Source organism: Panthera onca, chromosome C2, assembly GCF_046562875.1.
Source record: "Panthera onca isolate mPanOnc1 chromosome C2, mPanOnc1 haplotype 2, whole genome shotgun sequence".
Lineage (NCBI taxonomy): Eukaryota > Metazoa > Chordata > Mammalia > Carnivora > Felidae > Panthera > Panthera onca.
The window spans coordinates 67,854,287-67,882,195 of record NC_138347.1 but is presented as its reverse complement, the minus strand read 5'-3'; the positions used below and the strand labels follow the sequence as shown (position 1 = coordinate 67,882,195).

The 27,909-nt window shown below is 37.0% G+C and overlaps 1 protein-coding gene across 1 annotated transcript; it reads left to right on the top strand.

Annotated features, from left to right (window-relative positions):
* Nucleotides 1–59: 59 nt before the first annotated feature.
* On the top strand, nt 60–25,910 carry MIX23 (mitochondrial matrix import factor 23). Its single transcript, XM_060639830.2, has 5 exons — nt 60–180; nt 11,394–11,519; nt 16,868–17,014; nt 22,425–22,484; nt 25,601–25,910. The coding sequence occupies exons 1-5, from the start codon at nt 130–132 to the stop codon at nt 25,649–25,651; spliced, it is 435 nt and encodes a 144-aa protein (XP_060495813.1). The 5' UTR covers nt 60–129; the 3' UTR covers nt 25,652–25,910.
* Nucleotides 25,911–27,909: the final 1,999 nt, after the last annotated feature.

Below are 27,909 nucleotides of genomic sequence, written 5' to 3'. Positions count from 1 at the left end.
GCACCAGAGAAAAGACAAACCTTGCCATGGGTTTCTCGCTTTCTTCGGAATAAATTTTGTTAGGCGGCGACGCGGACACCTTTGCTCCGTGGTGATTGGCTCCCGGCGGGGGCCTCGCGTTTGTCCAATATGGCGGCGCCCAGTGGCGGTGTGAACTGTGAGGAGTTCGCCGAGTTCCAGGTGATGGGGTTTTCCTCATGTGGCAGGTGTTACCCCCCAGTTGTCCCCGGATCCTGTTCCCTGCTGTGGCCTGGGAGGGAGTGTGGATCAGTTGTGGAAGAAGCGGGCAGTTCAAGGCTCCTTTTCCCAGCCATTGGAGGTCATGGGGGCGCGGGCTTGGTCATAGCGAGGGAGCTCCGTGGGGGTCATGGTTCTCCTTGCGACGCCCAGGCCTTGAGTAACCGTCCCAGGAAACTTCGAGTGGTTCCGAGGTGGTAAAACCAAGCTTGGGCCGGGTGGTAGAGATTGTAACAACCTTTGAAGCCATCCCCTGAACTCAGTTCCTAGTCTCTGCCATCCTCCTCCTGCTTTAAGTTGACCACTCGTAAGAGAGAAGAACGTGAAGGAGAACTTATTTACTTGATAAAACAAAATAAAAACTTGGTACAAGTCTTACTGTTTTGATAGGGCAGAACGTTTGGAGTTCTTGAAGGGGCGATTAATTTTAGTACCTGCTGTGGTGCTTCTGCCTTCCTATCCATTACAGGAAATATAACACTTAAGGAAAATGTATTTTAGGACTAATACCGACCCATGAATTAAAGAAAGGGGTCCGGATTTTAACTAAGTTGCTATGAAAGTTATTTTAATGTAGGTATAAACGTGCTGATGTCTAGATAAAGAGTTGAACTTAAAAAATCACGACCTTACAAATGTATCTTTAAAGATAATGAAAAATAATTTCACGTATCACTGACCTATCTGTAGGAAGTTTTGTTCTATGAGCCATTTTGTAGGGAGTGGTATTCTTGAAGATAACCTCAACAGACTGAATTATTTGACAAACATTATTTGGCCAAAGAAGTTTATGTGGGGTCTTTCCACTTTTTTCGTGCCCTCTTCACCACTTCAGCTCCTCCTCACAACAGATGAGCACAACAGCAGCCAACTTCAAATGTGATCAAAGTGCTGGACAAATACTGATACTTGTAAAAATCTTAAATAAGATAGAAAAAGGTTGTTAGATTATGAAGTATATGGAATATTTAAGATTAACAGGCCTGTTTATGGCCTTGATCTTTCACATTAATTAGTACTATGAATTAATGAGCTCAGATAACTGAGCAATGATAACCTTAGGTTTACTAGAATGAGCACTGGTTAGGGAGTTAGATGTTCTGGGTTCTAATACAGCTTCTGCCATTAACAGTTTTTGGACCTTGAGCTAATTGCTTAACCACTTAGGAATTTTTGAATCTGCAAAATAAGATTTTGTTAAGTGACATTTAAAACTGCTTCCATCTTTATAATTATTTGAATCTCTAAAACTAAATTTCTTTTTTTAAAATATAATTTATTAAGTTAGCAAATATACAGTGTATACAATGTGCTCTTGGCTTCGGGACTAGATTTCTATGATTCATCGCTTATATACAACACCCAGTGTTCATCCCAACAAGTGCCCTCCTCAGTGCCCATCACCCATTTTCCCCTCTCCCTGCTTCCCCCACCTCCATCAGCCCTCCGTTTATTCTCTGTATTTAAGAGTCTCTTATGGTTTGCCTCCCTCTCTGTTTGAAACTATTTTTTTCCCTTCCCTTCCCTCATGGTCTTCTGTTAAGTTTCTCATATGAGTGAATTCTACATATGAGTGAAAACATATGATATCTTTCTCTGACTGACTTATTTCACTTAGCATAATACCCTCCCGTTCCATCCACATTGCTGTAAATGTCAGGATTCCATTCTTTCTCATTACCAAGTAGTATTCCATTGTATATATAAACCACATCTTCTTTATCCATTCATCAGTTGATGGACATTTGGGCTCTTTCCATAATTTGGCTATTGTTGATGCCATAAACATTGGGGTACATGTGCCCTATGAATCAGCACTGCTGTATCCTTTAGATAAATTCCTAATAGTGCTGTTGCTGGGTCATAGGATAATTCTAATTCTAATTCTAATTCCACACTGTTTTCCAGAGTGGCTACAGTAGTTTGCGTTCCTACCAACAGTGCAAGAGGGTTCCCCATTTCTCCATATCCTCACCAACATCTGCTGTTTCCTGAGTTGTTAATTTTAATGTTTATTTATTTTTGAGAGAGAGACAAAGTGTGAGTGGGGGAGGGGCAGAGAGAGAGGGAGACACAGAATCAGAAGCAGGCTCCAGGCTCTGAACTGACGCGGGGCTCAAACTCATGAACCATGAGATCATGACCTGAGCCGAAGTTAGATGCTTTACTGACTGAGCCACCCAGGTGCTCCCTGAGTTGTTAATTTTAGCCACTCTGACTGGTGTGAAGTGGATCTCAATGTGGGTTTGATTTGCATTTGATTTGATTTGTGGTTTTGATGTGTGTGTTGGCCATCTGGATGTCTTTGGAAAAGTGTCTGTTCATGTCTTCTGCACATTAAGAAATGTGCACTGGATTGTTTTTCAGGTGTTGAGTTAAGTTCTTTATAGATTTTGGATGCTAACTCTTTATCCGATATGTCATTTGCAAATAACTTCTCCCATTCTGTCTGTTTGCCTAGTTTTGTTGATTGTTTCCTTTGCAGTGCAGGAGCTTTTTATCTTGATGAGGTCCCAGTAGTTCATTTTTGCTTTTATTTCCCTTGCTTTTGGAGACGTGTCGAACAAGTTGCTGCAGCTGAGGTCAAAGAGGTTGTTGCCTGTTTTCTCCTTTAGGGTTTTTATGGTTTCCTGTCTCACATTTAGGTCTTTCATTATTTTTATGTATGGTGTAAGAAAGTGGTCCAGTTTCATTCTTCTGCATGTTACTGTCCAGTTCCTCCAGCACCATTTTCTAAAGAGACTGTCATTTTTTCCATTGGATACTCTTTCTTGTTTTGTCAAAGACTAGTTGGCCAGACGTTTGTGGGTCCAATTCTCTGTTCTATTCCATTGGTTTATGTGTCTGTCTAAAACTAAATTTCAAAGTTATCTGTTAAAAGACCCAATAGTGCTTAGAAAACACCTTTGTTTTTTTCTTTTGGAAGGGCAGATAAGATGTAAGGGGAACAAAAGCTAAATTCTCTTGTAGAACCATTCCATTCACAGAAATAATGTAAATAAAAAGATCATAAAATGAATGTCATTAGTGAAACCTGGGGTAACTTTTTAAATAGTCTTTCTAGGGCTTTTCCAAATGTGTGGTTTATAATGGGGAATACCCTGGGTTAAAAGTCAGAAGATCTGATTTTCCAGAGCTGGCCTTGGCATATCACTTAACTTCATTGTAAATAAATATAAGAACATTTGCCACAACCCTCATAGGCACACATGAACATAAGTGAAGGTAATGTAAAATGTAAAAATTTAGTATAACATTTAGGTTTAGATGAGTTAGGTAAAATTATAAGCTGTGGTTAGCTGGCACACTCACAAATTCTTAATCAAAGATAATATTTTTTAAAGCTGTGAAACCATTATATTTTGTATAGAAGTACCCTAAATGTGAAAAGCACTGCACTGAGTACTGTGTAAGAGAAACAGGAAATCATGTATTTTTTATTATAAAGATTTAGGTACTTTTTCCTTAAAATTTTATTATGAAAATGTTCAAATGCTACAGAAAAGTTGAAAGAATTTTACAGTGAATACTTATGTACATCTAGATTCTATAATCAGTGATTTGCTGTATTTACTCTATCACATACTCATCTCAATATATCCATCAGTTCACCTCTTTATTTTTTTGATGCATGTCAGTGGCAGTTGCAAACATCCATATTCTTCACTCCTAAATGTGTCACTGTTCATATCATTAACTAGTATTCAATATTTGTTCACTTTCATTTTGTAATATTTACATGCAGTGAAATGCACTGATGTTAAGCATACCAGTCTTTTGATATTTACATATACCTGTAGTACAAACTTCCATCAACATAGAGAATAATACCGTCACCTCCAAAAGTTTCTCATGCCCTTCCCAGTCAATCCCAGTCCATACATCCCTCCTCCTCCCCTCTTACAGTGTACTGCTACTATCCTGATTTTTTCCATGTAGGTGCATGTTTTAAAGTTTGAGTCTTTGAAGTATTTTTAGTTTTTGCAGTTCTTACTTTTCTATTATAAAAATTGGACTTAGCCCTCCTGAAAAATATACTGTTTCCAAAATGAAATAAAGTCCAGAAAAGAATGTTTAAAATTGAGTGTCTAGAACTCCATTTGAACACTCATTTAGCAAGAATTTATTGGATGTCATATTAGTCTGCTAGGGCTCCCGTAACAAATTCCACAGATGGGGTGGCTTAAACAACAGAAATTAATTTTTTCACAGTTCTGGAGACTCAGAGTCCAAGATCAAAGTCCTGTTAGGGTTGTTTTCTGATTCATCATCTCTTCCTGGCTTGCATGTTGCAGCCTCATTGCTGTGTTCTCACATGGCCTCTTTGTGCACAAAGAGAGAGATCTCTGGTGTCTCTTCCTTGTATAAGGATATAAGTTCTATAGGATTAGGGCCCCACGCTTATGACCTCATTTAACTTTACCTCCCTATAGACTCTGTCTCCAAATTCAGTGACACTGGGGATTAGGACTTCAACATATGAATTTGGTGTGGTGGAAGACACAATTCAGTGTGTAACAGATACCTGTTAGGTACCAGACACTTGGGGAGACTCAGTGGACAGAAATAAAACAAGGAACATAATGCAAGCAGGGATATAAAACATGTAGAAGATATTTAGAATATGAATAAAATGCTATAAAGGTCAGAGAGATCAAGAGATGGTAATTGAGTTGGGCCTTAGGCAGAACCAGGGGAATTCTAAGTAGAAGGAACAGTATATAGACAGAAAATTTTATGTATCTGGGGGAAATAGCCAATCATTATTGCTGGAATTCAGGATTTACACGGATACAGGAATTATGAAAAAGATAAGAACCAGATTATGGAAGGGCTTGAATGCCAAGTGTGAGATTTGGGAGTCATTTTTGAACAGGGGGCGAAATGGTCAAAGAGATGCTTTAGGAACACTCATCAGTACTGCCACAATCTTTGTTCACACCCTATCATGTCTGCAATTAGCTTTGCAGTCCATCCTTATCTTTAGTCATTTCTTTCTCCAGTATATCCCCCTTCAATCTAATCTCCATGACTTTATACTGTTGTCTTCTAAGTTTTAGAATCTGAACCATGCATCTAATTTCAGGCATCTGTGACCAGGTCTAAACTACTTAACATGACATACAAGACCTTTTAAAACCCAGTCCCAATGTCTTCTCCCTAGTTATATCTCTACCCTCTCTTATTCATGTTTCTCTCTCCCCAACCACTGCCACCTCCAGCATACATTTGAACTCTTCTGTCCAGCCACAGAGGCCTACTTTTCCCTGAATGCATCAAGCTCTTTATCATTTCTGATTTTTTTCCACTGGTTGCCACCCTGAAATCCCTTCTTCCTGACCCTATCTCTGACCCAGTTCATATATCAGCTGAACAAAATAAACTAAGTATTTTTTCCCAGAATGTTTAAGTTTTTGTATTTCTGTTGGGAATATTTATTCATTTATACAGCATTGATTTTGCTAATTAGGTTCGGACAAAATAGACTGTTTTCTAGCATCCATGATGATTCCTTTTGTAACATGTCCAGCTGCTCTCTGGGCCTGGAGGTGCTGGGTGCCAAGAGGGCAAGTCTGTTTCTAGCGTGGTGGGGGGGGGGGGGCGGGGAGCATAGTGTGAGCATTGCTATAAAAATGTGGTTTGAGGAGCAGAATCTGAAAAGAGCAGCATGTGAATGGAATCTACTTCTTGGTACCTTCAGGCAGAGGGTGAGAAGGGGAAGGTTAATAAATTCCAGATCATTCTTTGGAGTATATTTTTATTTTACTGTCATGTAATCGACCTTTTACCACTCCCCATATACCCTGCCCAAAATAATTAAAGGAATTTACCTGAGGATCAACCTTAGGAATAGAGTGTAGTATAATTATAGGGGCAATAGAAAGTTTTCTCTACCCCTCCCTACTAAATCTGGGCACTCCTTAAATACCAAAATTGGCCTGTGAGAGGATGAGATTTTCACCACACAATTACAGATAAGACATAAAATGCAATTCTAAGATAAGTGAATAATTTTAAATGGCCAGCCTAAAATTAGAGATTCATGATATATCAGAATCTCTTCTTGTTTTGAGGAGGATTAAAGATTGGAGAAGCTGGAGACATTACAAAATTTGGAGAGTTACCTTTTCTAATGCTTTGACATTTAGAAGTTAATTAGGGTTCCAGGTCTTATACAAAGATATAGTCTTGAGAGAGCCACTGAACTGGTGTGTATTTCTGTATTATCTCTGTGGACTTGTGTTTTATTGTGTATGATGTCTGCCCAGGGATGTCTTCTATATATTTTCTTAGTGAATTTGTGAGAGAGAAAGGGAGGGAATGAGGGAGGATGCCACTGGAGCCGGGCATCAGATATTAGTCTGTAATTCCTTATGAATAATACACATGATTTATTGGGAGCACTTGGGTGTCTGTGTTGACCTTCATTTGCTCTCAGTCTATGAGGGCCAACCAAGCTTTTCTCCAGACCGTTTTGGAGTTGCCTTAAGAACTCTGGCTTTTTTTTGCACTGTAAAGAAATGTGTGCCTAGTGAGGTGTTTTATATTTCTTTTCCTTCTCCCTTTGCAAGTTTGGAAGAAATTCCTTTCTGAATCTTACCCCCCTTGCCCTTTTAGTTTTTTCAGTATCTTTTTTGTGATATTTAAGAATAGCTTATAGTTCTTTTTATCAGTTTAGAAATTGTCATTATATTTTCTCGAATTCAGTACTATCCAGTAGAACTCTTTGTAATGGTGGAAATTTGCACCATCCACTAGCAACATGTGGCTCTTGAGCACTTGAAATGTGGCTAGTGCAACTGAGGTACTAAATTTTAAATTATTTAATTTTAATTAAAATAACCTCATATAACTAGTGTCTACCCTATTAAAACTCAAGTTTTAGATCATATGTTGATGATTCTCTAGCACACAGAAGATTGATGTATTTGAAAATCCACAGTTGTAGGTTCCATTGGTAAGACTGTGAAATTGACTGATTCATTACCTAGTTAATGCAGATAAATTCCCATTGCTTTATAAAACTTAACTGTTTTAATGGAGAGGAATTTGGCTATATAGCTAGTGATAAAACTCAAAACTGGTTAAAGTTCACAGTAAATAAAAATTCCAGGGAATGTCAAGCTATGTAATCTTTTACCTGGATTGCTGTGTCAATCTCCTAACTGATCCTTTTGCATCTACTCCTGTTCCTATCTAATTCATTTTCCACATTTTAATACTTTAACCTAAGCAGTCATTTCAGAATACAGATTTGATCACGTAACCCCACCATACCTAAACACTTCATTGGTTTTCCATTCTCAGGAAAAAGACTAAAATCCTACAATCTGACCTATAGTGGTGGGCCTCAGTTTATACTATGTTTTCTCTTACTGTGTACCGAAGCCACATTAACTTTTTAGTCCATTAAACATTCTATTCAGATGACTTGTTAAGATCACCCAGGATTTCCATCTTGCTAAATCTGAAAGTTAATTTCTGTTCACATTTTTCTTGACTTCTAGGAACATTTAACACAGGTGACCATTCCCCCCCTGAAACCTTTCTTCTGACTTCTGTGATACTAGTTTTTCTCCTGTACTTTATATGCGAGAGTTCTTTCTTGACCCCCTTCATTCCCAACAGTCTCCTTCAGTGATCTCTTCTCGTCTCATGACTTTTAATAACATCAACTTGTTAATATAACTCTAACCTTGTTCAGTGTCAGACTGGTATTTTCAACTTTCTATCCAACTTGTCTATGCAGATATTTAAGAAGCATCTGAAACTTAACATGTCCAGAGCAGAACCTTAAAAAAAAAGAATCAAACATTTTTTTGTGTGCAAAAATGCAGTCCTATTCAAAAGGAGAGTTAGTACCATGGATCCCTATATACCCAGCCCTTAACTTCAACAATCAATTCATGGCCACTCTTTTATTTATATTCTGCCACTCACCCCATCCTAATCAGATTATTTTGCAGCACATCCCAGATACCATATCTTTTTTTGTAAGTATTTCAGTCTCTATTTCTAATAGATGATAATTTAAACACACTACCAATATCACATACAATTAACAATAACCCTAAGTATTATCAAATGTCCTTTGAGTTGTAATAGAACTTTGATCTCATTCCTTCCAAATCTTTTCTTCCCTCAGTCTCTCCCCAACATCAGTTAACGGCACTACCATGGATTTAGTTTGTTCAGGCCTCAAACATTGTTTTCTCATTCCTCACCACCAATTCATCAGTTTAGCCTATCTGCTCTATTTTCAAAATATATCCTGAATCCAGCTTCTTCCTAATTCTATTGCTACCTCTCAAACTATCTATCTCTTGCCTAGACTACCATAGTAGTCTGCTAAAGAGTCACCCTGTTTCCATTCTCTTCTCTATAATCCATTCTTCATCTACAGGCGAAGTTATCTTTTAAAAAAATTAATCATGTTATACCATTCCCTTGCCTTAAATCCTGTTGCCTTTAGAACAGAGTCCTTAATTGTTTCCATGGTCTCTGTTGTCCTTCATTTTCTGGTCTCCTCTGACCTCACTTAATACCACTTTTCCCCTTATTCACTTCATATACCCCAAAGTTTGTTCTTGCCTCATCATTTTTGACTTATTCCCCCACATGTTCGTTTAGTTGGCTTATTCATGTCATTCAGTTCTCAGTTCAAATGCTGTATCCTCAGAGAGGCCTTTCTGGATCTCCTTATCCAAAGTGTTAGCCCCTCAGCCCCACTGTCATTCTTCATCCCATTACCTCAGTTTGTTTTCTTTTTCACAGTATTGTTCAATACTGAAATTATCTTGTTTGTTGAGGCACTTGCTTATTACCTGTCTCTCCCTATGAGAATTTTGCTCTTTGAGGGTCAGAACCTTTAGAATGTTAGAATAGTGTTTAGAATGGTGCCTGACACACACTAGACATTACTAAATATTTTTTGAATGAAGAGTGAGTTAATAAATGAACTGTGCTGGGTTCTGAATGCTTCATATGTTTAAAGAAGAAAGATTGCTGAGGACTCTCAGACAAGGAAAGAGTTTTATCTAAAAGGTATAACTTAAATCTTGGCCTCAGAAGATCATTTTGATATAGATAGGAGAAAAGAGAGATTTTTAAAAGAGGTTTCTTTCTTTCTTTCTTTCTTTCTTTCTTTTTTTTGAATAGTCAAGTTATAGGTGTGCTGAAGTTGGAAAGGAAGGTTCCTGTCTACTGCTTCTGCTAATTATGTACTTTTTGACACTAAATGGTGCTTCTGCCTTTTGTTTGGAATTTGCCATTCACACATATATCCTCCATTGTACACAAAACACTCAAAGTGGTGGTTGCTTAGTGAATATGTTGATATTATCCCTTAAGAATTCCAACTTATAGAGAATAATAGTACTATTGACAAAAATAGAAAGATACTGGAAGAGGGGATAAGATAATGAAGCTGGTTTTAAACCTGACATTTGCCTGTGTTTTACTAGTCCAAATTATGAGCCTTCTACAAGCTATTTAACTTCTAGATTGAGATCTAGAAAAGGCTATTAAAATACTGATTGAAGATTAATAGACTGATAGGAACAGAATCTAAACTGCAGACTTAGACTGAATGGCTTAAATGGTTATTATAATTGGAAACACCTAAATGTTCATTATTGGGGAAGTAGTCTTACAGACTGTGACACTTCCACAGGATATTTATGCCACGATTAAAAATATCTTCAAGGCACTTTGAGTAACAAGGGCAAAATGCTCATGGTATAATGTCATAAAAGCAGGACTTTAAAGTGTTACAGAGGACCTCCAGTTGATAAAAATATTCATAGATGTGTACGGAAAAAACTAAAAACATCTTATAACATTAATAATAGTTAACTGTGGATGACTTTTATTTTTTTAAACTTTTTTGCTAGTTTTTCTAAAATGACTTGTAATACTTTAATCATAATAGAAGTTTTTATTTTAACAAATGGATGAAGAAAGAAATGAAGTTGGTTTCAGTCATGGATTTCAGTTTGGCATAGGAAAGATAGGCTGGTATGTTGAAGGAGGCAGAGAATCAAACAAAGTTGCTTTTAATACACTTTAATATTGAATGTTAACTTGTTGGGTGTTTTTAATATATATATTTCTAGCATTATATACTTCTATTTCCCTGATGATTTTTCAGCCATCGTGTTTTGCTGGGCTGGGGGGCGGGGAAGAGAATTTAAGAAACAATTAAAAAAGAAAGAAGAGTATAGTGCTGGAAACAGTTTGTGTTTTCTGGAGACAGAGCGTACCTGATGTCCAGCCTTTCTCTAGTGACAAGTGAAAAGAAGTACCCTAATCAAAATGTAGAGAGAAGGGACTGTCCTATGTAGGTATTCTCACCAGAGTCTTTTTAAGTCCCCTGCCCTTTTAGTATTATTTTTCTTTTGGTTGGTTTTTTGAGAGTTGGAGCCTTTTCAGGAGGAAGAGATCCGTGGGAAATGTGAGTAGGGTCACTAAGAAAAGGTAAAACTAATTTCTGTTTTGTTCTATGAATAAGAAAGCCATGAAGAGACTTGATTCCTTCTATAGAAGCATGCTTTCTCCTGTACTTCTCCTGTATTTTTGTTACAAAAATAATAAAACAATCATAGTAAAAAGCTAAAAAAAGCAAAAAGCCTAAAAGGTCATAGGTTAATTTCTAAGTGAACCACTACTGAGTATTTCTTATATAGCTTTACAGAATTTTTCCATCTAGTACCACATTTTAGAATGATAGACATAGAGGCAATAGAGCAAGCAATTATGCTGGATTGTTTGGGACAATTTGAGGTAATTGCGTTTAGTAGAAACTTTTATTGGCTGTATGCTTGGATAGAAAGAGCATACACTGTTTGCTAAGCATGTGCCACCAGGTGGGGCTTAAAAATGAATTAAAGCAGTCATGACCCTTGAGATGGTCACATTTGAGCCAAGAAAACAGGGTTGGTGCCCATTCTTAGAATTACGATTACATAACCTATTATTCTCATAATAAAGATTTTCCTGTGGTTGCACTAAATTTAGCATGGTTTCTCTACTCCTAATTTATAGGATTGTAAAATATCCAAGAGCTTTATGGATTTTTTTTTGTTTGTTTAAATGTTTCTTTTTTAACACTTAACTTTCAATTCAGGTTATTATTCTTTTATTTTAAATATATATAGGAATTACTCAAGGTGATGAGGACGATTGATGACAGAATAGTACATGAATTAAACACTACGGTTCCAACAGCTTCCTTTGCAGGGAAAATTGATGCAAGCCAAACCTGTAAACAACTTTATGAGTCTGTAAGTGTATCTTTTGAGTCTTTTGTGCTTCCTTTATGCCTTTCTTTGCAGGCAAAATAAGAAACCAATTGACATATAATTAAACTGGATGAAAGTATGACATCTTCATGTTTTCTTGCCTACATCTGAGGGTGTGTATAAGTTTTGATCTGGTTGCTACAAACTAAGGAAAACGTGTGATCTTATGCACAAGTCTGTGGAAAGATGGTTCTAAGGAATGAGAGCATTTTTTGGCCCCTTCATGGGCAGCCTTTAACTTTAGAAACTTTATGCACCAGGGAACGAAGGAGGAAGTGAAACAGTCAAGTAAAACAGGGAAACAAGAGCAAGGGTTTTGAATGAGTCAGTCCTAAGAAGCCAGACACCTGATACAATGAATTAAAACCTTTTATACTTTCTGTATCTTTTTTCTTCCCTCAATCATCAGGGAGGGGAATAGAAGCATTTGGTAGTTGGGAGAGAAGCCACAGATCTTGTCCTCGTATGAGGCTTTGGGTTCTCAAATATATATTTTTTCATAGACTCTTAAAGAGTTCTTTTGTGTCGCTTTATAATTTCTAAAAACAAAAGGAAATAGTAATGTGGCCAAGTATTTTTTTATAATTTACTTACATCTTTTCATTAACTTGGAAGCTAATGTTCAAATGGCATTTGCTTTTCTATGATCTCCCACAAGATTACTATTTGGATTCTTATAAAGAAGATATTACTTAAAACCTAAAATTCTATTTCTCAGTTATGAAAAAAAAGTCAGTTTTATTCATATCAATTAAATTCAAAGCATTAATAATTGCTGATGTTTTTGTCCTGCTTTTATATGAAAGTGTGTTGTTTTATTGAGTGGTTAGGTGATTCTTGTGGCTTGAGAAATTGCAAATCTGTGAACTTTAATGAGTAGAATCCAGTATTGGAAGTAGGGAGCATGAGTCCAAGCCCTATTTTATTTTGAGGTTGTTCACTTAGTTTCTTTGGGTAGCTCTGTCTGAAGAACTAGAAATTTATGATCACTTTAGTGATGCCCCCCTCACTACCCATATAATCTCTAGAAAAGAATCTCACTTGTTTTCATTTATAATCTTTTTTTAACCTAAAGATTTATAGTGTAGGGATTAGCAACATAGATTCCAGATGTAGATTAAGTCCTACCTCTGCTTCTTCCTAGCTGGTAGCCTTGAACATGTCACATAACTTTTTGCCTCAGCTTCCGTATTTGTAAAATAATAACATAATAGTACCTAGTTCATGGGGTTGTTAGAGGATTAACTGAGGTAATATAAAGTGCTAACTGTACTAAATGTTTTATATATAAATGCTTGCTGCTTCTATTATTATTGTTGTTATTATTATCCCTTTGTTGCACTAAGATAATCTTGCATATTGGAACCTTTTGTTTTGGATATTTGAGACCTTTTTGTTTTGGATATTCTCGTGTTTGTGTTTGGGTTTTTCTCTGTCTGTATCCTAAAGGGATCCAACAACATGAACATTAGAGGAAGGATTGTTTATCTAGTAATTTTGTGCCAGGGATCAGGCCTGCGGCAGAGTGCCTATGCTAATAAGTACCACTGAGTTCCCTTAGATATTATCTCAGTTAAGAGTGGAGCTCTGTGAAACATCCAAATTGCTTAAGGTTACTTTGACTTCTTTTAGCCCCTGATGCTTCCCTTCTATAGCTGATGAAGAAATGTTTGCACTCTCTAATAATAATCCTTCTTCATAGCAGATGATCAACAAAGTTATTATGAAGTACTAATTGTAGAAATTCCAAATCTTAGAAGAATACTCTTAATGAAAATAATTTCAGTGAGATCCCCTTATTAAAGGGTATCCCTTGAATCTATGATTTTTTTCTAGCTGTACATTATTTATTGTTTATTCTCAAGATAAATGTGAAAATCAATGCTGAACATTAAAAAGTCTGAATTTGGAACAGTGTTTTACAAATGCAAAACAATTACTAGTGTTACAGTGATTGATTTAGGGTAATTTTTAAGGATGTCTCTTTAATATAATGAATCTTTGGAATATATGTTTAAATGATATGCTTCCCCTTGCATCTTTTTGTCAGAAATTCTGGAGAAAGATTTGAAAAACATAAAGGGCCAAGACAAAAACTTACTAACTTTTGTTTTATTTTATTTTTTTATTATTTTTGTAAATTTTTAATAGTTTATTTATTTTTGAGAGAGAGAGAACACACATAAGCAAGGGAGGGGCAGAGAAAGAGGGAGACACAGAACACAAAACAGGCTCCAGGCTCTGAGCTATTAGCACAGAGCCCTACGCAGGGCTCAAACCCACGAACTGTGAGATCATGACCTGAGCCGAAGTCGGCCACTTAACCGTACTGAGTCACCCAGGCATCCCATATTGTGTTTAAAAAAAAAATTTTTTTTAACATTTATTTGTTTTGAGAGACAGAGGGACAGAGCATGAGTGGGGAAGGGGCAGAGAGAGAGAGGGAAACAGAATCCAAAGCAGACTCCAGGCTCTGAGCTGTCAGCACAGAGCCCGATGTGGGGCTTGAACGCAGGAACTGTCAGATGATGACCTGAGCCAAAGTTGGCCGCTTAACCAACTGAGCTACCCAGGAGCCCCCTGTGTTTTGTTTTTAAATGATGGTTAAACCAAGGGTTAGTGTCAGGGTTCTGACAAATGATGTTTCGGAAATTAGAATTTAGTGTAGAGTTAATTTAGAATCAACCTTTGTTCAGGAAAGAAAACACCCAAAAACTATGATCACGAAAAGTGTTAGCATTGTTTCCCTTAAAGGCAAAAAGGATTGTTTTTAAATAATGGTTAAAAGATAGTAGGTGAGGGGCGCCTGAGTGGCTCAGTGGGTTAAGCGGCTGACTTCGGCTCAGGTCAGGATCTCACAGCTCGTGGGTTCCTCGAGTCTGCTTTGGATTCTGTGTCTCCCTCTTTCTCTGCCCCTCACCTGCTTGTACTCTATCTCTCTCTCTCTCTCAAAAAAATAAATAAACGTTGAAAAAGAAAAAGATAGTAGGTGAAAATTTGACTAAAAGAAGTTCTTAGAGTTTTGGTAAAGTATAATAAAACTGGGAAGTCCTAGATAGACCCCTGTTAGACTAGCTTTGAATCACTCTCTTGCCCCATGCTAAATGCCTTCATTCTGAAATTGCATACCCCAAATCAAAGGAAGTATGGTTATGATATGGTTATTACTCAGGGATTTTCTCCTCTAACCAAAGGAGCTGCTAGTTCTCAAGCGTCCTCATTTCTTTGACATGTGTACAGAAAGAAGTCTATGCATATTCCTCTTGCATATGGCTCTTAATTCTGAATTTTCTTGAAGGTTGATCATGAAAGCTAGACTAAAATAATTGATAGTACAGAATAAAAGATGATTTGCTCAGTACTTTCTGTCCATAGGGGAGTGAGTTCACAGTGGGGCTAATCTGAAGGAAAAGTATGCAGGTGAAGGTAGGAGGGTGGTCTTCAGTGAGAAGTGTATCTGCAGGAAAGGGGCCAAGTTAATGAGGGGAACAGTGGAAGAGAGCCTAACCAAGGAAGGAACCTGTGTGGTGGGAGAGGCTGAAAGGAAAATATTGAACATTTTAATAAAATGTACACAATTGGAATTTGATTTTAAAATTCAGATAGAAAAAGTGAAAATACTGTGACAGACTCCTACTTAGTGCTAATGCTATTCCACCAATTATTGGAGCTTTAGACAAAATATTAAAGTGATTAAATAGCATCTGACATCTGAGCAGTGTATTGAGTTATGTTATCCTTAGATTTTAGAGGTAGAAAGGATATTAGCGATTATTTACTCATAATCCATAATTTTGCAAAAGAGGAAACTGAAGCCTGGAAATGTTAATTATTTAGCCAGTCTCATACAGGGAGAGCTTCTTAACTCTAAGTTAGGATGGTTCATTTCTTCTGTTTTGGGAATTTCCCTACCCTCAATGGCTCCTTTCATTTTCTGGAATTATATCTGAAGGAGGAAACAAGTAACAGAAGCAGCGTATTAGCCAATGAAATATAGGCCTTGGACTGTCCTTGTGAATCCTAAACCTTACAATGAAAAAAATTAGCATATTAGAGTAATTTAGTATAGGTGGGGTTAATGCCTCTTAGTTTGATTTTCTTCTCTTCACATAGGTATGATTTATAATCAATGCACTTTTAGTATTGTCGCACTCTAGAAATGCAAAGGTTTTTTTCCTGGTGCATATTAGATCAGTAGTTCTTAACTGCAGGGTCCTGAGATGATCATTTAAGAGATATATTTCAAATAACTTAGGAAGAATGCTTATAGGATGGTTTAGTCCTGTGTTTTATATACAAATATGTATAATAGGTTATTCCTAGTATAACTCATTAGCATAGCATTAACATATTCTCTTCAGAGGGAAGAAGGAATGATATAACATGATTAATTAGATGGAGGAAGTTAACACCTAAATTTTAATTGGAAGTGAACCACCTTTGTTTGTGTTCCACTAATTATAATGGCAATTGCATAGTGCTTGCTTCAGCAGCACATATACTATAATGGCGATTACATATTATTTTAGTACTTTGCTTTTACTCTCCCCCAGGTTTATGGGGCGTCATCAGAATTTGGCTATGATCATGGGAGTGTGTTCGAATAATGATCATCAAACTTCGTAAATGAAGGAAGAAAATAAATGCAAATTGTTGTATTGGATTTGTTATATAAAGATGAAACTTAGTAAAGAATTGCCCTGCCAGATGTCCTTTCAGTTGGCACACACAGTTGATGGAGCCAATAATCTGTACTTTATATACAATTTTCCCATATTAATACTTTAAAGTCTTGAAAAGGGCTCTGTCTTGCATAGGTAAACATTCTTTGTTTTTCTTTAGTGTAACGAATTCCTTCTCTACATCACTTACTTCACAATTTCTTGCACTTAGTGACAACACAAGGCTGAAAAAACCAATGAAAGGACAAAAAAAAAGAGGAAGAATAGCAGCAGTGGCCCTGAAGGTGTGTGAGGGTGGGTAGAGGGTAGAACACAAGGGATGGAATACTGGGGACAGTAATGTAGGGAGAAGGGACTGAAATGAAAAGTCCTGTGTGGGGAATGCAGGAAGAGGAGTGGGAAATCCCAGAAGTATATGGAAGGAGGAAGACAACCGACCTCATACTTTACACCATGAGAGGTGTTTCCTTTGATCTGTTTTTTGGTGATTTAACTGGTTCAGCACAATTTTCTCTTCCATAGATTCAGTTTTTAAAAATTGTTTTAGAACTATTATATTTCTGTAGCCTAAAAATAAGGATTTTTTAAAAACCACTACAATGTAAAAAATTGGTATGATTTTTCTCTATTGTTCCTTTGTTCCTTTAGTTGATGGAAGCTCATGCCAGCAGGGACAGAGTCATAAAAAATTGTATAGCTCAGACCTCAGCAGTAGTAAAACACCTCCGAGAAGAGAGAGAAAAGAATTTGGATGATTTAACGTTATTAAAGCAACTTAGGAAAGAACAGACAAAGGTAAGTTGAATAAGCTTTAAATTTCTGAGCAAAAGATTTTCAAAATAGCTGTCAAAATAAATTTAGCTATCAAAATAAAGACAATTTTTTAACACCTTATTTATTTATTGAGAGAGAGAAAGCATAAGCAGGGGAGGGGCAGAGAGAGAGAGAGTGACAGGATCTGAAGCAGACTCTGTACTGACAGCTCAGAACCTGGAGCCTACATCATACTCTGTGTGTCCCTCTCTCTGCCCCTCCCCTACTCACGCTCTGTCTCGCTCTCTCTCTCAAAAACAAATAAATGTTATAAAAAAAAAAAAAAAAGAAAAAGAAATGGTCATTACTTTAAAAAAAAAAGGACCAGGGACGCCTGGGTGGCTCAGTCTGTTGAGTGTCCAACTTCAGCTCAGGTCATGATCTCACAGCTCATGAGTTCGAGCCCCGCGTCAGGCTCTGTGCTGACAGCTTGGAGCCTGGAGCTTGCTTTGGATTCTGTGTCTTCCTCTCTCTCTGCCCCTAACCCACTCGCATCCTGTCTCTGTCTCTCAAAAATAAATAAACATTTAAAAAAAAAAAAAAAGGGACCAGATTAATACTTCATTTTTAGTGGGCTTAATTTTATTACATTTAGAAATTAGTTGGTATGTTAATTTGTATTTCATGAATATATGCAGTGTAGTAGCTTTAGCTTAAAGAAACATGTAATCATATTTTCTTTCCATTTTTTTATATAGTATACTGTTAAATATAACAAAGGATATCCTTATATATAAAAGGATTAACACAGACCAACACCACATCAGAAAATCTAGGGAAATCATATCTGTATCTATGTTTAAAGGCTTGACTTAAGAATAAACTTTTTTAGGGGCACCTGGGTGGCTCAGTCGGTTGGGCGTCCAACTTTGGCTCAGGTCATGATCTTGTGGTTAGTGGGTTCAGGCCCCATGTTGGGCTCTGTGCTGACAGCTCAGAGCCTGAAGCCTGCTTCAAATTCTGTGTCTCCTCCTCTCTCTGCCCCTCCCATGTTCATGCTCTGTCTCGCTCTGTCTCTCAATAATAAATACACATAAAAAAAAAAAAAAAGAATGAACTTTTTTAACGTATTTACATTTTGAGAATATTTACTTCTGGTTTCGTCTGTAGAAATTTGCTGAAATGCAATACAAATATTTTCAGAATATTGCTCTCTTTAGCTATAAAAGTATAGTATTATTTGAATATAACCAGGTACACTAGAACCACATTATAATTTATTTCCCTACACAAAGAAGTTACTATGGATCTTTGGTTCTTTTTGGACACTTTTTTGTTTCCACTTCATTTCCCAGCCTTGCAGTTTTCACTTTTAAGAAAACAGCAAGTGTCCACTGAGTGATATGTCAGAGGAAGCCTTTTTTCCTCAAAGTCAGCTGTAATGTAGATAGGGTGTGCACCTCAGAGTATAAGAAATGGAACAGGACTGTTCCTTTATAGCCCTTAATGGTGACATGTCAAGAAAACATTTGAAATGTGTGCCATATTTTATTAAGTGGAACTCATTGTTGTCTTCTTTTGTGGGGAGCTGCCTAAAGAGTGACTTTTTATTTTGATATAATTTCAAACTTATGGTAAAGTTGCAATAGTACGGGGAACTCACTTATACCCTTTATCTATATTCACCTATTGTTTGCATTTTGCCCCACCTGCTTTGCGATACATTCTCTCCACCCTCCCCTCCTTCTGCCTCCTCCTTCCCTCCTTTCCTGTTTCCTCCCCTTTCTACCTCACATAGGCATTTTTATTTACTGAATCATTTGGCGAGAATGTTGGGTACAATGTTCCTTTGCTCCTTACATACGTTGGTGATTTCCTAAGAAGAAGGGCTTTTTCCTATATGACCACTGAGCAATTATCAAAATCATGTCTGTATTTCAAGGTAGCACAGTAGGTGACTTGCTGACTGGGTGACTGAAAATCCAGTATGGGACAAAATTGTGTTTTTCATTACTGAACAGTCATGAGGTCTGCCCTTTGTTTAGTAGATGTAGCCAAGCTTTGAAAAGGGGACTTACCATCACTCTCAAGCCTATATTCTTGTAGCTGCCCGCAGGTGAGTGTGTGCACTTGCTCAGTCATCCCAGGGCTGCACCATGTCTTACTGGATTCAACCACCGTCTTCATGGCTCTCTTTGTTCATGACGACTGCTTCAGTCCTGTATTCCACATCTGCTCATTCATCTGGCAGTGGTGGGGTCCTCAGACAGTGAACTTAATGCTGTAATGGTCATCTTAGTCATGGTTTATGAAGGCTTGTAGATAATTTCTATAAAGCTGGTTAAAATCTAGTTATTTTGGATTTTGTATTTCAACAGACTCTTGAAGGTTTTGACAAAGAAAACTACAGGGCAGGGCTATTATATCAGAAACTGAAAACTCACTATTTGCAGATTACATCAGACAAACACTACAATTACTCCTGTTAGTGGAGAACAAAGTTCAGAACCACTGAGTCCTTGGGAGTGATTTGTTACGTAATTGATCCACCCTCATCTCTGCCCTTCAGCCTCTAGGGCCCAGAGAAAATCACCAGGGTGACCATTGCAAGGAGTAGTTTTAGAAACCAGTCAGCAAGTTACAAAAGGTAGCTTTCTAGTCAGATACTGTGTAGGACTAGAGGGTGACTGTGAATAGTACTTAACCAAATAAGAAAGCTTGAATTTTTTTTAATTTTCAAGCTTTCTTCATTTTCATGAAGATTATGGAATCAGAAAAGAGAACTCTTAGAGATGTTCCAGGTCTACGTCTTCATTTTTTTGAATGAGAGAACTACAACTCAGGTACTAACTGATATCCCCAGCTAGTAAGTGGTAGAGCTGGGACTTTAACCCATGTCTTCTGACTCTGGATTCAGTGCTTTTACATTAAACTGTGACTGATAGTCAAATTCTGACTACTGTAGAGAACATACTTTATTCATATGCAGAGATGCCAGTCTAAAAGTCCCCAGTTCTTTCCCTGAGTCCTTAACTCAGAAAAAGCACATTCCTTGCTGGAACTGTGTAACTGCTGTCACCTATTGTCACCTATTCAAACTTCCTTTGAAAGGAAGTTTACCTGTTTAAGACCTAGAGCCTCAAAACAACCATCTCTCAGGGAGCATTTTGTTGGTGGCACTGAAATTGTATTAGAAGTTGGTTGTAATATCTGAAGCATTCAAGAATAGAGAAAACATGGGTTATAAAGGCAGGTGGCCCTAATGAAATGAATCTCTTCTACCACTTGGTGGCTTTGTAAACTTGTAAATTAATTGCTCTGAAATAATCTGATTTTTGGTTTGTAAAATGTAGTTGAGATTTCTTTATTTTTAGAGATGAGGATTAAATGATATCATGTGTGTAAGAGCCAGCATATTACCTAATGTACTTAGTAGTTGTTTTCCTTTCCTTTTTGAGACTCTGGGACCCCATATTTTTTTACATTAATCCTCCTTACAATATCTTGGAACCATTGGTTTCTACTTTTTGTTTAATCACTACTTACGGGGGTAGGGGAGGACGAGTATGCAAATCCTCTGTAGCGGTGGCATTCTCTTTTTGGAAGTTGTAATTATTCAGAGATTTTCTTATATATTGTGAAAATCTGCCTCCCTGTAGCATGTGATTATTGTTCCTTAATCTTCACTCTGCAAGTATGTAGGAGAAGTCTAAACCCATTTCTCCGTGACCTGCCCGTAAATATTTGTGAGCAGTTATGAAGACTGTCCTAGTGGCATGTCGTGACCCTGTTTTTTGATTGAGTTTACTTCTTTGGCACTCAGTCCAGGCTTTGACAGAGCAGTGAACCTTCAATAATTTCTGGTCCATGTAGCTGATTAAAATCTGAGGTTGCTTTGATGTCAGCAGATGGGCTTCTTCAGGCTCGTTACTACTTTACAGAACAAGACTGGTTGTCAGAAATGCAGTCCTTCCTCTCATTCTAGTTTGAGTCCTATGTACCTGACTATACTCTGACACCAGTTCTGAGTCTAGCAGAGGACTTTACAAGGAGCCATTGGATCAGTACTAAGTTCCTATCTTACTAGTGTTACATGCACATTGCTTAAACATCCTGCCTGAACTCTGCTCCTAACTGGTCAGATTCATTGGCTTGGGTCCCTGACTCATGGTTGCCTAGATCTTGTCTGGCTCTCTGGTATTTTGTTCCCAAATCTCCTGGCTTGAGTCTTAACTTTGGCCTGAGGAAATCATCCTGGTTTTAACCTCTTGGCTGCTTCAATCTGTAGTTCATGCTTTTTGTCCTACTTTTCCTGAATAGTTTCAAGCCTTCTTCCTGGAACTAGCAAGCTTCTTTCAAGTTTCTCCCACTAGAAGTGACTAGGAGTATGATGCCCCCGCCACCCCCCCCCCCTCCTCCATCTGGGCCTGGCAATGGAATTGGCTACTTTTCTGATAGAGTAATTAGGTTGGCAGTTATCAGGGAAGTTAGAAAGACTGTAGCATTAGTATCAGACCTCTGGCTGCATGCTCAAGGTGTGGAAAACTCAGGCCTTTCTAGATCATTTGGGCCTTAGATATTCCCCTTCTTTCTCTGTTTTTCTTCTTGATTCTTTTTTCTTTATCCAAATCAGGTTGCCACCTCCTCCTTTTTATTCCTCTGTGCTGTCTTTATAAATCTGTATTATAGGATCAATAACTAGAACTAGAATTATTGAGTTCAAGGACATGTGAATTTATGTTTTTATAAATCTTACCAAATTGCCCTCCATAGAGGTTGCAACAATATATACTCCTACTAAAAATGTGTATGAGTGTATCTTTTCCCATACTCTCACTAGTAGTAGGTTTTATCAGAGGTACTCATTTTTAAAAATTTTTGTCATATTATGGCTTGATTTGCATTTTTCATACATTACTAACATTCTATATTTAAAAAATGTTTATTGGCCATTTGTGTTCCTGTTGTGAACTACCTGGACATTTGATTTTTTTTTTTTTTGGAGCTCTCAAGGTGAGGGGCACCTGGGTGGCTCAGTCTGTTAAGCGCCCAACTCTTGATTTCCACTCAGGTCATGATCTCACGATTTGTGAGTTTGAGCTCCACATTCAGCTCTGTGCTGACAGCATGGAGTCTGCTTGGGATTCTCTCTCTGCCCCTTCCCTGCTCGAACTTTCTCTCTCTCTCCCTCTCTCTCTCAAAATAAATAAATAAACGTAAAAATAAAGCTCTCAAGGTGATTATAATATGCTTGAGAACCACAACTTAACAAGATTTAATAGCAGATTAGATACCAGAAGAATGGGCTGTGTCCAAGATCTAGCCCAGGTGATACCACTAATGAAGAATGGAGGAGCAGTAGCTGCTTTTATTAGGAAACTATAAATAGAATTTGGTTTTAGTTCTTCAATTTGAATTTTCATAACTCCAACTTTTTTTTTCTTTTTAACAGTTGAAATGGATGCAGTCAGAATTGAATGTTGAAGAAGTTGTAAATGACAGGAGCTGGAAGGTATTAAATAATGCTGTCTTGGAGCGAACTATGAGGGAAACTGAACTAACAAAGGGAAACCAAGGGAGGGGGGTAAGGAGTCCCTCAGGGCTCTCAAGAAGAATAGACATCCTTCATTTATAAGCAGCTGAAAGTTTTAACTTTGAGAAGGGTGCAGTTGGCATCCAAATATAGCCACCGTATAAAAATCAACTTTATAGTCGTATGTTAGTTTTTATGACATGTCATGGTAACAGAATTGGAGACATTTTGTATGTTTCCTAATACTAATAATGGGCATATTTGTTATTTAGGGTTATTACTAGTTAACTCAGAAACTTCAATGGCCTTATTTGTTAAAACCAGCCTTTTTGAGGCCCATTGGTTTGCATAAATTTTTATATCATTAGCTACCCTTCACAGTGACTTGCTTTCTGACATACCTGATCGTGAAACTTATTTGTACATAACTTTACTGATACCTGATAATAGAGCTTTTTATGGCTGCTAGGTTCACATGTTCCTTATTGCTGCCTGCACAGTTCTGAATAGGAATTAGATTGGAGAACCAGGATTCGAGGATCAAAAAATCACAAAATGCTGACTTTAGTTGTATGAAATGGTATATCTATATACCCTTCTCTAAAATTTCAAAGATTTCCAAAGGGAAAAATCTATGAAATCTGAAAGAATGAGCTGAAAATTCTGTTTTATCCTTTGAAATTAAGCAATGGAATGAGATTAAACACAGAGAGACGTTAACTGAACCCAAACTAGAATGTACCAACTTATAGAGCTGTGAATAAATTGCAAAATACAAATTGATTTTCTTTGCTGTATCACTTTTCTTTATTTTGTCCTCTTTGACAAGATTTCCTATTCCTGCTCTTTCTACTAACATGAGAAGGTGTTTGCTACTTGAAAGATTTTGGCGATATTTGTCCATTTATGTTCTACAGAGAGATAATATTTATTCTTGGGATGGGATAGGGGAGGGGTACAATGAATATCTGATTTGAAAAACCCAGTGGAGAGGTTGGTATATGTCAAATGTAGTGGGAAGAGTGAAGCATTTTTAGATTTGATACTAGTTTTAAAGAAAATATACTCCAGTCTACAAAAACCCAAGTTGTCTACTAGATTTTAAAAAAAGAAAATGTAAGCTGTGGTGCAGTAAGCCAGCAAAAGTTATGAAGGCATTTAGGAAAAAGATTTGGAGAAGCTTGGCCAAGTCATACATGTCCCAAACATTGTGCCAAGGCCACCAATCTAAAGCCTCGCCTGGTTTGAGCATTGAGAACTTGAGGGAAATGTCAGGACTGGTAACTGACAAGAGATGAACTGTAAGACGAAAGGGCCAGAGAGAGTATATTTAATTTCTGCATTTTTTTTCTTTTATTTGTGAGTTAACACATATCAAAGAGGATATAACATGTAGAATGTAAGGAATATTAATAAAATGAACACTCTTGTATCTTCCACCCAGCTTAAGAGATTGAATAATACCAGTACCATGAAATCTCCCTATGTAGACTTTTCTTTTATCTTTTATTTTTATGGTAGTCCACAGTGGCCAATATAGGTTGGTGTGTGTGTGTGTGTGTGTGTGTGTGTGTGTGTGTGTGTGTGTGTGTGTGTGTGTGTGTTTTAACCTTAAAAATGATTTGTTCCTTGGAGCGCCTGGGTGGCTCAGTCGGTTAAGAGGCCGACTTCAGCTCAGGTCATGATCTTGCGGTCCGTGAGTTCGAGCCCCGCGTCGGGCTCTGTGCTGACAGCTCAGAGCCTGGAGCCTGTTTCAGATTCTGTGTCTCCCTCTCTCTGACCCTCCCCCGTTCATGCTCTGTCTCTCTCTGTCTCAAAAATAAATAAACGTTAAAAAATTTTAAAAAAATGATTTGTTCCTTATGTCATTGAAGTATGAAGGTAAATTCTAAGAAGAAATGCTTTTAGATTTTTATAATTTTTTATTTGGGCACTTAAAATTTTTAGACATGATTAAATATTTTTAAATATTAAAGGATATATGGTAAAAATTCTACCTCTCATTTCTCCCTTTCAGCCACCTCCTTTCCTTTCCTTCTAAAAGGATGATATTTACTTTTAGATATTTGCACAATTCTAAATTTATGTATGTATATACACACACACACATTTTCCTGTTTGTTATATAGAGGTGTTACTGTCCATACTTTTTTTTTTCCTTAATATATCTTGGAGATCTTTTCAAATCAGAACATACAGAGCTTCCTTATTCTTTTTTATATTTGCATTATATTCCATTGAATGGCTGTACTAAAATTTTTATTTAACACAGCCCCATATTGACAGGCACTGAGTATAGAATGTTCTCTTAACATTTATGACACATAATTTGTTTAGGTTTTTAGAAAGAAAGTTAAATAGGGGCGCCTGGGTGGCTCAGTCGGTTAAGCGGCCGACTTCAGCCTAGGTCATGATCTCGCGATTCGTGAGTTTGAGCCTCACATCGAGCTCTGTGCTGACAGCTCAGAGCCTGGAGCCTGCTTCAAATTCTGTGTCTCCCTCTCTCTCTGCCCCTCCCCTGCTCATGCTCTCTCTCTGTCATTCAAAAGTAAATAAATGTTAAAAAAAGTTTTTAAAAAAGCGAGTTAAATAGATCAAACATTTTATAAATTTACATAGTTTAGCAAAAGATTGATTTCCCTTTAAGTATACCTACTTGTGAGAAGGATCTGGTACTCTTAGAAAATCACAGCAGATATCTAAATAAAATCTACATTATAAAAAGGAAAAAAGCTTTATCATAAACTTATTTTTAGATATTTTTGTTTAACTGCACAAAATATGTCCAGAATATGGAATGAAAATGTTTGCTAGTTACTATTACTCAATAAGCTAGCTTGTGATGATTTTTTCCTTGAATAATAGGAATTTTATTTAAAAGTTAAAATTGTCTTATAAATGGACTTCAAAACCTTCTGTATTTTTAGCACCTATAAGTTAGTTTGAACTGCTGAGGAAACTTCTCTGTTCCCTAAATCTGTTGACCTGGGATAAAAATGGTTTTGTCCTCCTGAACCATGCTAAATTTAATTTAGTTCCAGGCTTGATTTATACAAGATGGCTCAATGACCTTTGTTTCTGTTTAAATATTTTAGGTGTTTAATGAACGCTGCCGAATTCACTTCAAGCCTCCAAAGAATGAATAAAAAGATACTTTTTTATAAAAGGACCGGGACATCTCATAAGAGCTAAGCATGACAGATATCAACAAGGTGGGCTTCCTAGGATGATTTCTGAGCCAACAGTCCAAGACCTTTTGTTGATTTCAGCCCCACTTAGCCAAGACCTTAAGTACAAATAATTCTGATAATTATGGAAAAATCAACTGCTATTTTATACTGATTCTGTAAAAAAAAAAAAAAAAAATGTTTTGTAACTATTAAAATAATTTTCTGACTCAGTGTACATATTTATTTGATTGTTTTCCAAGTTGAGATCATAAGTTCTTAGAATTTAAATATGGTTTCAGTGTCTGATTTTATTTGTATTATACCTTTTTGATTTTTACAAATTTATTGCCAAGAATGTGGGCCTTTTTGGTCACTGATAATTTTATCTTTTTATTTATGTTTGTGGGGTTTATTGCTCCCATTAAGTAAGAGGGCAATATTATAAGCTGGAAACTGTCCAAAGAAACTTTCTTTTGATACCTTAACTTGTTTTCATATGCAAAAACTAATTTTGGGTGGAATTTTCCTGGAGACAATATTTCTATGGATAATGAAAACTGTAAAATAAATCTGGGAAAGGCAGAGGAGGTCTTGCATGATAGTATTCAAATGAGTCAGTAAACCTATCATTGTAGAATTCAATTATTGCAGGAAAAGCACTTTCTAGTACAGTATTGCTGCTTAACAAATTACCACAGTTTAGCAGTGTAAAATCACATACTGTTTATCTGTTTACAGTTCTGTAGGTCACAAGTCCAGGACTGGGTTCTCTGCTTGGGGTCACATAGGCTGAAATCAAGTCAGGTAGGCTGGGCTCTTGTTTGGCGCCTCTACAGAGAGAATGTGTTTCTAGGCTTATTCAGTTTGTTGGCAGAATTCAGATCCTTGTGGGTGTAGGACTCATGTCCCCATTTCCTTGCTATTATCATAGGCCACTCTAAGTTCCTAGAAACTACCCACAGTTTTTGGCACATGGTCCACTCCTTCTAGCTAGCAATAGTGCATTGAATTCATCTCATTCTTGGAATCTGACTTCCTGTTTTGCTATAAACCAGACAAATTCTGCTTTCAAAAGGTCTATGTGATTAGATTAGGCTTGCTCTGACAATCTTCTTTTGACCCAAAGTCAAATGATTATAGCCTTAATCATACCTGCAAATCCTTTTTGCCAAGTAAGGTAACATCACAGATGTAATATCTGATGTTCACAGTCTTAAAGGATTAGAGTGGGACATCTTGGAGAGCTATTTTAGGATTCTGCCTACCATAATGATTTAAACAAGCCATCTGGCTCTGGCACAGTTAGATTGACCAACTGGGTTGTAGGTAGGCATGTGTGTTGTGTGTGTGGACCCTCATCAGATTATGCATTTAGAAGTGAGCAATAAAGGTAAAAGTGCTCACCGTTCTTTCAACAGATCTTTTGAGCACTTACTGTGTGCGTCAGATACCATCTTAAGTGTTGGGGATATTAATAAAATCCACTTTTGTGGAGATTATAATCTAGTCTTCTTAATAAGGAAAAGTGTCTTAGGACCAGCAGTATAAAAGATTTTCTATAGGACTTAAAGTGAATGGTGCCTGACAGAAAGCTGATGTTTAATTTTGTTTTCTTGCATTTATATCTTTCAATTGAAAGGACACATGCCAGAAAAAAAAGTAAGGTTCAATAAAGATCTTCCTGATGCTCAGGAGGGAATTGAAAAACAATCCCTGGAAAGGATTCATAACAGCTTTTTCAGAAGTTCAGGTCTGCTAAAATACTATCTAGCTAATCCAATTATGTTACTAGGATGCCTGAATAATCCCAATGTAACATGAAAAATGTGCGATTATGGCAACGAGTGACTTTTAGTATAATGAATATTAATATATTTAGTTTGTGATGAATGGCATTTAAAGCCTCAAATATAAAGAGAAAGGGATAGCACACTGTTCTTGAAAGTTGATTTGCCTGCTGAAACAGTGTCTTGCATATAATTGCTGCCTTAACAATAATGGTTGATTTTGTTGGCTTGAAGGGTAGATAGGATTTAGCTAGAGGGAGAGGGAGAAGAAATGGAGTGCAAAAGTTCAGAGATGAGTTTGATTCTTTCTTGGCAGGACTAGCCATAGAAGAAACACCAATGGTAATCTACTTTAACAAGTATTTGAGTGTCTCACATATTCTAGGCACTGTTAGCCAGTACTAATACATCACTAGAAAAAACATAAAAAATGCCCGCTCTTAAAGA